This window comes from Sphaeroforma arctica, assembly GCF_001186125.1.
Source record: "Sphaeroforma arctica JP610 unplaced genomic scaffold supercont1.639, whole genome shotgun sequence".
Lineage (NCBI taxonomy): Eukaryota > Ichthyosporea > Ichthyophonida > Sphaeroforma > Sphaeroforma arctica.
Window position 1 is genome coordinate 1 of NW_014039919.1, and position 10,582 is coordinate 10,582.

Sequence of the window (10,582 nt, forward strand, 5' to 3'; positions counted from 1 at the left end):
GTATATATATATCTATACATACAACTATACACACACACACACACACACACACACACACGCACACACACACACACACACATATATATATATATAATATACAGAAAAAACTTGCACATATGCATACCTCACGGTGTCCAATCTCATGGGCATTTTGTGGGCGCACTCGCACGGCGACCTTAAAATTCCTTGCGTCTGGAGAGGTTGTTTTGAACCCTCCTTTAGTAGGGGTGGACAACACATCCCGACCCCCGGTTAGCATGGCACACATCACTGCGGTGAGCGCTCAAAGGCTTCATGTAGTGTATATAAGATACTTCATATACTGGTCATACACTCATATGCTACCTAACGACTGCTTTTACGTTAATGTTTAGCGCGAAGTATGGAAAATAACCAACGAATAGAGTATTCAGAGACGCATGTGTTGAATTAGTATAGCAGATATCCCTGACCGTGTGAACTATCCCACGTGAACTACGACAAACATCACCGACTTCTCATGCTAGAATGGCATGGCATTCACAACAACTCATCAATAGCAGATAATGACTCGTGGATTTCACTTTAAACTCTGCTATTTACTATATAACTAATATCTATTTACTCTTAGGCATTGACACGTCTACTCGACTACTGCTACTACTTTTTATTTTGAATACCTATGCACTATTCATTTATTTACACAATATTACTATCCACAACATAAACAATGATAACATGAGATGGTATGTATTTAGTGAATATGTATTACGTAACGAGTTAGAGCAGATGCTGTCAGCAGTCTCATCAGGCCCTCAGAGTCTCAGCAGTGACTTTCATTTTATATTTATTATTATTTGGTTTTTGGTCGTCAGAGCATCAACGGACAATCGCGCCTTTTTCCACCAATGAAACCGTTTCGTAGTTACGGTAATCTCAGATTACGCCGGCCGGCTAACGCCTATTCGTTTTGCACACCCCTTGCTGCAGTAGACGTTTAGCGGAAACGCAAAAACGTTTAAACGCTTTTTTCAAAAACGTAGAAAAGATACTCTGCTCACTCTCTTGGTACTAGTCTCTGAGCGGATATACGTTAATATAAACATAAAAGTTTATTTATTCAAAAAGCGGTTTATTTAGTGGTGAGGTATTTTAGCTCTGTATTTTATGGGTCTATTTTTTAGAGGGGGCTATACTTTGATATTACGGCTCACGGCTGTTTCCAGTTTCGTAGACCTCCTCGATATGTTGTAAATGTCTGTGGCTTGCTTTCGAGTCAAAATCTGACTTATCACTTTAACAAGTAGTCTCCTGTGATTATAAATACATAGTGTGTCATATTTTCTTTGATTTCATCGCATCGTTCGGCACGCTCTACCAGAGCCATAGAAGCGATTGTGATAGAGAAACACCGTTGAAAGGCACCTTCCATACAATACAACCGTATGAACACCCGAAATTTCCTTTCCACACGTGCAGTCCATACAGTAAACAATTAACAAAGTCAGAATGAGCAGTACACAGGAGTCTGTCGCCGCTGAACAACCAAATTCGTCTGCCGTCACTCCCACCAGTGCATCTCGTACCGTATCCACAATAGACAATCCCGAGGAGGTGAGTATTGAAGAGTTTTTAGTCTGTCTTTCAGCAGCGATCGATACTCAATTGTGCAATTATATGTGCACGCGGTTGCATGTAGATTTGATTTATTGATTGTACCCATAACTCTAGTTTTATATATATATATATATATACGACACACACACACACACACACACACACACACACACACACACACACACACACACACACACACACACACACACACAANATATATATATATATATATATATATATATATATTATATATATATATACACGTACGGTGTATGATATATATATATATATATATATATATGTGTGTGTGTTTGTGTGTGTGTGCGTGTTTAAATATACGACGTTGTTTCTATTCTTCTGATGTCCACATAGGATCGTTTGAATGCCCACGCCTATCATTTTCTATTTCTCGGCAATCGACTTGTTTATAGTATTTTGCTGTAAAAGTTCCTGTGACTGGAGGTAGCGTGTCTGCCATGCCATGTTCTTCGTTTTCAATCTAGCAACAACTGCCTAGATGCAACTGGAAAATCAAATTATGCAACTCTTTGAATATATACATCGTAGATATTCGAAGTGTGTGTGTGTGTGTGTGTGTGTGTGTGTGTATGTGTGTGAACTCATTCAATCTATCTCTGCGCTGAGCACTAATACAGGACATACCCATGCCTCGTTTACTATTAAATATCGCCCTTATCGCCCTGAAGACCCATACACATGTTGATTGACCCTCTTTCTCGCCAGCCTAAGATATATAGTTTTGACAACAGGGTATTCAACAGCGTATGCTATCGTTTTCTTCGAATCTTCAACTAATATTAGTTGATCTGATATCCCTGTATTCTGAATAGGTAGCAACCGATGTCCCCCACACAACTGACGAAATCGCCACCGCCTATCCCGCTTTGGCCGATGTTGCGGATGTACCAGTAGCAGCCCCTACCGAAACCGGTCAGAATGGTTCTGTTCCTAGTAGTAGTTCACCCACTACCGCTGCAATAGAAGGAGACAAGGATGAGTCTGTACTCACAGATACAGGGTCAGTCGACGATATCACAACCGAGGCGTCAAGTCCCCGGGGTATGAACACGGGCGATGCCAGCATGAAACCCTCCGAGGGCATCGGCATGTCTGGGGACGATAGTGATCTTATCATAGCGGAGATGAAGTCTGAAGAACCCGAATCACCCACTATGTCTAACCCTTCGCTTGTCGAGGTCATGGCAACTGCTTCAACAGCAGGCACGGCTAGAGATGCCACAGGCGTGGATGAGAACGCGTCTGATATTGATACTTCCTCGCAGATCGGGCTGATGCGCGATGCTATGCCGAGTGGTGGTAGTGAGACCGACGCAGCAACAGATACGGTTGAAGGTACGGTTGATACAGAGAACGCTGTTGAATTGGCTACAGGCGGCGGTGCTATACTTTTTAACGCTCAGCTACTCAATGCCAACGAGGACATGAATGCTAATGAACTCGGGTCCAATATGGCCAACAAGAGCCTCGCTATGAATCCCAGTACGACGGAGTCGGGTATATACCCTGTGATAACCCCAGGAGCAGACAGTACTACAGCCTCGCAGTTGGGCTCGGACACGGTTGTGATTGCATCCACGACCTCCACTGTAGTGGCATATGGGGTTGTGTGTGCAAGGGGCAGCGACGCATCAAACACATCCGATGTGGTATGGTACAAATGCCCAATGGCTAGCGGTTGTAGGTGCCAGTTGTTGTATATAGACAAGAGTCGACTGGTTTGAGTGTATGAGTGTCTGATGTTACATGTAGACAATTGCGGTGTAGTGGCAGCATGGGAACATCAACCCTGCTGTGAGTCGCATTGTGCTGCGAGTAGCTGAGGTTTTATGGTGCAGTAGGGTTTCTGTGGTGTTTTAGGAGTTCTTCAGTATGCAGTTTTGTTGTGAGTAGCCGAGGTTTCATGATGTATTTTAGGGGCCAGTGGTGTTTTAGAAGTGTATTAGATTGATGCTTTGTTTAGGCCTTGTGTTTGCGATGTGTTGTTGTATGTGTCCAGGTGAAATGATTTTATGGTGATTCCAAGATTTCTGCCATTCCTGATTTCTGGTGCAACTCCAGAAATTGTCTGACCGCAAACATCCACACAGCCTAGTGACTCACTTCGCTCGTACTTAAACGTTAACTCCTGTAACGTTCTGTTTGATCATGTACAGGGCTGCACAAGCAGCATTTGTAGGCAAGGATACAACCCCAGAAATGGCACATCGCATTCATCCACACGAATCTATCCACCCACATCACTCATACTTGCACTCACACTCGCAATAGAGTATGTGCTGGATCTTTTATGTACAGGACAGGACAGCCAGCGCGATCGGCAACAGTATCCCTTCAGTCATACTGGATCACATTCATCCACACTACTTTGTCTACTTACAAACCTTATCCCACACAAACCCATACTCACACACCCAACACACACACGTGCACCTTCCGGCACCTCTATGAGCAGGGCAGTACAGGCTCCGTGATTGATAAAGGTGCCACACTAGATTTGGTGGACCGCTCGGGCTCAGGTATCTCTCAACGAGCCATGGCTCTGGCGGGCGGGAGGGCGGCCTCGGGTATAGAGAATGCCGACGACTTGGCCCGCAGTCATGTGTCGTATAGAGACCAAGTGCCTGTGGTGGTGCCTGGTGATGAGGATGCGGAAGCGTACAAGAAGAGCCTGCACCTGCTCAGTCAGGCGAGGAAGCGACATACGCTGCAGTCATTGCATGCTGTCCAGCTGACGGGCGTTCTGCCTGTCACCAAGGTTAGTGGGTGTGTGCGTGGGTGTGCGTGTGTGCGTGTGTGCATGTGTGAGAGAGAGCGTGTGTGCGTGTGTGCATGTGTGTGTGTGTAAGAGAGAGCGTGTGTGCGTGTGTGTGTGTACAACAGTGCAACAGTATGTATTTATAATTCCATCAAGAAGTGAACGAACGTTCGCACGTACAAACGCGTGAGAAGCTCGGAACTCGGAATATAAACTGAGCGAAGTGTGTATATCTCGGTGTATGTGCTGGCACTGTGTCGGTGGGCGTATTACCCAATTGCAAAGCCTCTATGTCAACCTGGTTGCGGAACTAGTTCATCATTGTAGACCTTAAGACCCCTCGGCGTATGGGATGGGTATATGGGCATGTACGGCGGGACGATCACTAAGTAAACGTAGGATACATATGTATGTGCCTGTGTCGAACGGGATTCTTTACCGGGTAATTCCGTGTGCCATGAAACCTGTTTCAAACATGTGTTTCACACAAAACCACCAGCTGTCGCGCATATACACAGCAACGAACGATCAGACGTACAAAAGTAGTCACAAGATACGCGCACGTGGAAGCGCACGCGAAAATAAAACAGTGACATACTTTTGACCTTTTATGGTATGTAAATTCCCAGAAGGGTTCCACCCCCATTTTACCCCGTCATGAACGCAGCAATTGCAAAAACTACTCGACCAGGCGCACAGGAGCAGCCAGAGGAAACCGGCCTGTGTCGATATATACGCACAACCCGGTGATATGAAATTTTATTCAAGGTTGATATATTCCATAGAAGTTTTTAACTCAAGATTGTATATAATATTTCGTCGCCTATACAGCAATTGCAAAAGACGGTCGACCAGGCGCAGAAGAGCAGCCAGAAGATACAGGCCCGTATGGAGAAGCACGCGCTCGCAGAGGCCAAACAACGCGACGACGAAATCACCGCACTCGAGAAACGGCTGAACAAGGCTCTGACGTACTTTAGCAAGCAGATGTATGCCGACGAGGCTGCCAAGGGAGTGGCGGGGGAATCTCGTACACTGGAGGAGATTGAGATAGAGACACGGCGTATCAAGTGGCCGCAGATCAGCGAGTACGATCGGTTGCTGAGCCACAGGCACCTGGAGGATATGAAGGTGTGCATTCGTATTGTATCGGCCTGTGCTGGTGTTTGTTGCGGCTATAGGTTAGGCTTGGAAGGTTTGTGTCTGTTGTTTTGTGGGCTGTTATTTGAGTGATTTATAGTGTCTGCTGATCACACAATGGTGTGTATTTGTATTGTATCACCCTATACTGTTGTTTGTTTTCGGCTATAGGTTAGGCTTGGAAGGTTTGTGTCTGTTGTTTTGTGGGCTGTTATTTGGGTGATTTATAGTGTCTGCTGATCACACAATGGTGTGTATTTGTATTGTATCACCCTATACTGTTGTTTGTTTTCGGCTATAGGTTAGGCTTGGAAGGTTTTAGGCTTGGAAGGTTTTGTGTTGTGGGCTGTTATTTGAGTGATTTATAGTGTCTCCTGATCACACAATGGTGTGTATTCATATTATATCACCCTATGCTGTTGTTTGTTTTTTGGGCTTGGAAGGGTTGTATCTGTTGTGTTGTGGGCACTTATTTGAGTGATTTATAGTGTCTCCTAATCACACAATGGTGTGTATTCATATTATATCACCCTATGCTGTTGTTTGTTTTTGGCTATAGGTTGGGCTTGGAAGGGTTGTATCTGTTGTGCTGTGGGCACTTATTTGAGTGATTTATAGTGTCTCCTAATCACACAATGGTGTGTATTCGTATTCTATCACCCTATGCTGTTGTCTGTTCTTGGCTTTAGGTTAGGCCTGGAAGGTTTGTCTCTCTTGTATGTTGCAGGCTGTTATTTGAGCGATTTATAGTGTCTACTGAGGACATAAAAGTGTGTGTTTGCATCGTCTTGGGCTGTTATTTGAGCGATTTATAGTGTTATTTGAAGACAAAAGTGTGTGTTTGCATCGTCTTGGGCTGTTATTCGGGTGAGCGTATGTCACGTGTTACCTGCTGGAATCGATGACTGGGCTGACGGCCCTTTCATTGAAGTGTAGTTCGAATTTAACCCTAACTTCTAAACCCATAGTCTTATTCCGGATTTTAACCCAAAAATTGGTTCTCCTCCCGCAGTTTCTGTACCGTGTGCGACTGCTGGACTACACATCCGTCTACGAGCAAGTGCACGCGTCCGAATGGCATGAAGTGGACAAGATCGAAGACCGGGAGTGGAATGACCTGGACAAAGAGTGCAACCTGAACCTCAAGGCCCTCGAGAAGGACTTGAGTTGGGGTTTGATGTCCAAGATAACGGGCAAGAAGACAGTGGATGGTGTGAAGCTGACACGCGCCGAATTGGAGACGGCCGCGGAGGAGAAGAAGAACCATTTGACCGCGCAACAGGAGGTACGGTGTGACGAGTTACGGGAGATGCAGAAGAGCAGGTGTACAAAGCTGGCCGAGGGACAGGAGAAGACGGTGCAGGATCTGGTGATCACGCAGACGGAGGCGATGAAGAGCTTGGCGGTGGACACTATAGTGTAACGTTTCAGGGATACGGACCGAGGTCACAGTAGTCGCAACAGGGGTCAAGGTGTGACGATGCAAGGGCGATACACAAGAGCACAAGTGCACAGCTGGCGGAGGGACAGAGGGGTTTGTGTGTGGGTTGGTTAACACGCTGACGAGATGATGAAGGCTTTGGCGGTGGACACTACAGTGTATTGGTGTGGGGGTAAGGATCAAGGTCATGGTAATCGCGCAGGGGCTACGGTGTGGCGAGTTACGGGACATGCAGAAGGGCAGGCGGGCCTAGCTGGCGGAGGGTCAGGGGTTGGTTGTACAGGGTACAGGGTTTAATGATCAGGCAGTGATGACCCTGACGGTGGACCCTAAGGTGCGAAGTTGTAGAGGTAAGGTTATGGTAATCGCAGCAGGAGTTACGGTGTGGTGAATGGATGGCGATGGAGAAAGGCAAGCGTGTACAGCTGACGGAGGTTCAGGAGGACTGATAAGAGTTGATAAAAGCGCAGCTGGAAATGATGAAGAATTTAACCGTGGACACTATAGTTAAACTGCGGTTTGTCACTGACAAGAAGCCGAGCACTTCATTGACAAGTATCAACACACAACAACCACACACTTACACACACCACACATGTATTCTATCCTTTTACCTGTGAACATCAATTCCGGCTCAGACTGTCAGCCTACGAGCTGTGGATACATGTATGTGTGGCACGTCAGTATCCGACAAAGCTACACGTGGACACTACAATACATCAGATATACACGAGCGACCACGAACTTCATACAAATTATTGACGGGTTGTGGGAGCATGTGCGATGTACTGACGCTCCCACGTGGCTGGACAGAAGAGCGTTGCCGTATACTGCACACCCCGCCTATGCCTTTGGCACAGTGTCACTGGTGTTGAAGCAGCATTGTGGGCCGATTCGCGGCCGCTCCAAAATGGAGATCTGATCGCCCGCCCGAAGTATCGGTGGAGTGTATGAGTATACATGCACATGTGAGTATATATGCACGTGTACCAATCTGCCAACTTTGTCCGCACAGCTGCAAGCGTATGAACCGCCAAGCGTGACCCCCCCCCCCCCCACCACACAGACCCCACCTGCCGTTATCGTATGAGAAGTGCTTTGCAAACATCCGCGCACTCATCTCAGCACAAATCGTGTGAGATTAGATTCGTGCGTCCAGCGTTTAGCATTGGGCATCAGACGTATGGAGGATATCGAGACAATTTGAGACATAAGCTGCAGCGGTGTGCGTGGGGCCGGGTTTGCTTGGTCTATGGCCTACCTATCTGGGCTTCAGCGCACCGATCCTGGATGGGTGCTGCTGGGTTGGGCGCGTGCACAAGTGTGTGATAGTACCCGTGGTGCAATCGTGCGTGTACGCTCACCCGTCGCCTGCCACTGTACGTCGAGTGCACAGAGACGTGCGCGTGGTACCTTTTTCTCCACTTAAACACCACACTTCTGTGGATGTGATCGTCTACAGCCTCGGGACGCCAGTGTTCTCGTGCATCGCACATGCCAATCTCTAGCAATAGACAAATTTGCGTATTTTTCCTCGAAAACTGTATGTGGGCTGTGGTTCCGTTTCGAGAGCACTTGCATTTGTTTTTCCTTATGAATTGAAACTCATGATTCGTCCGAAGACCTAAACCCCTTGAGGCACAAGTCCTTGTGAGTGTATCACCGAACGCGTGCGCAGCCCCAGTAGCGACACACACCAATATGCAAGGAAATATGTAGTGGTCAACTGATTCTTAGACATGGAAAGGTGACAGTATAAGCTGAGATTCTACGCGAGAGTGGCGGGAGACCTCGCCGAGTGTGCGGCACACACCCACATGTACGGAAGTATGTAGTGGCGTACGGATTGTTAGAAATGAAAAGGTGACAATAAAAACTCAGATACTACACGAGCGAACGAGCGTGGCGGGAGACGTCATTGAATTGAATGCGTGGCAAAAGGCCATGCACATGGTATGTCGTAGCATACCGATTGTTGGCATTGAGAACCTGATATCGAACATACTGAAATACCAATATATATATATATATTATATGTGGGTTTTCTTTATACTAAATTCTTCCCCGACACCTCTTGGTCAGAGCCACCGCATTACCTCTGTAACAAGACTATGTCTAGCCGCATATTGTCACCACCACAGGCAGCTTATGCTTAACCTTGGGCTTAATCATATGTGCGTGCGTACGGTTTGTACCTTCCGCCTTTTGAAGGCGTCCTTGTCTCCGTGGGTACGTTTTCTATAAATTCCTCATGCTGACAAACTACATCTCGCCGCACTGTGTCACCACCACAGGCAGCTTGGGCTTGTCCCTAATTCCCGTAGGTACGTTTTCTATTTTTCGTAGCGTTAAAAGCCCGTCCACCAGTTTACCTACAACAACCAGAGCAGATAGGGGTGATGGGTGAGCCGAAATAGCACAAGTGTGTGCAGATGTTGGTCATCTTGTACGTGTTTATTGACATCGTCGAAAAAGAACAGCAAACCCATACAACTGTCACATATACTGTGATATGTGCTTGCGTAGTAACTCATTCGGAATTAGTGAACAAGTGTTTTAGTGGTCAAACATTGTCTCAATGCGATTTAAATCGCGATCGCTACCTAGTCCAACATATAATACACACGAGAAAGAGTGTTTCCAAACTATCACATCTACATTCGGTCTATGCTTTCTATTTTATCTAGTTAAAACGTTAACGCACACGTCGTAGCAAAATAAATAAATACGTCCATACTCGCATCAAGTAAGAGTCCATCGGTTGGCACACACGGCGAAGTGCACATACAGTTCATACTTGCCATTATTACAAACCGAATTTCAAAAAGGTGCCAGATTGCACAAACAGCCCATGCTGCCTCAGAATGCTACGATGCCGAAAACCACGAATTTTTTTGCACTTCAATTCATATAAAGCAAGTACATCATACACACTACAATAAATAATCATATACACACTACAATAAATAATCATATACATTACAATAAATAATCATATACATTACTATAAATAATCATATACATTACTATAAATAATCATATACACTACAATAAATAATCATATACATTACTATAAATAATCATATACATTACAATAAATAATCATATACATTACAATAAATAATCATATACATTACAATAAATAATCATATACATTACTATAAATAAACATATACATTACAATAAATAACTATAAACACTACTATAAATAATCATATACATTACAATAAATAATCATATACACTACAATAAATAATCATATACATTACTATAAATAATCATATACATTACAATAAATAATCATATACATTACAATAAATAATCATATACACTACAATAAATAATCATATACATTACAATAAATAATCATATACGTTACAATAAATAATCATATACATTACTATAAATAATGATATACACTACAATAAATAATCATACACACTACAATAAATAATCATATACATTACAATAAATAACTATATACACAACTATAAATAATCATATACATTACTATAAATAATCATATACACTACAATAAATAATCATATACACTACAATAAATAATCATATACATTACAATAAATAATCATATACATTACTATAAATAA

The 10,582-nt window shown here is 44.3% G+C and overlaps 1 protein-coding gene across 1 annotated transcript; it reads left to right on the forward strand.

Annotated features, from left to right (window-relative positions):
* The first annotated feature begins 1,217 nt into the window (after nt 1-1,217).
* Nucleotides 1,218-8,866, forward strand: SARC_07777 (hypothetical protein). Its single transcript, XM_014298266.1, has 5 exons — nt 1,218-1,593; nt 2,448-3,284; nt 4,091-4,393; nt 5,225-5,524; nt 6,546-8,866. The coding sequence occupies exons 1-5, from the start codon at nt 1,489-1,491 to the stop codon at nt 6,954-6,956; spliced, it is 1,956 nt and encodes a 651-aa protein (XP_014153741.1). The 5' UTR covers nt 1,218-1,488; the 3' UTR covers nt 6,957-8,866.
* Nucleotides 8,867-10,582: the final 1,716 nt, after the last annotated feature.

Excerpts from the sequence above, each read along its gene's own strand:
- SARC_07777 (XM_014298266.1), top strand. The coding sequence starts at position 1,489 with ATGAGCAGTACACAGGAGTCTGTCGCCGCTGAACAACCAAATTCGTCT. Across the intron at positions 1,594-2,447 it reads CAATAGACAATCCCGAGGAG|GTAGCAACCGATGTCCCCCA; the intron begins GTGAGTATTGAA and ends TATTCTGAATAG. Across the intron at positions 3,285-4,090 it reads CATCAAACACATCCGATGTG|GGCAGTACAGGCTCCGTGAT; the intron begins GTATGGTACAAA and ends CTCTATGAGCAG.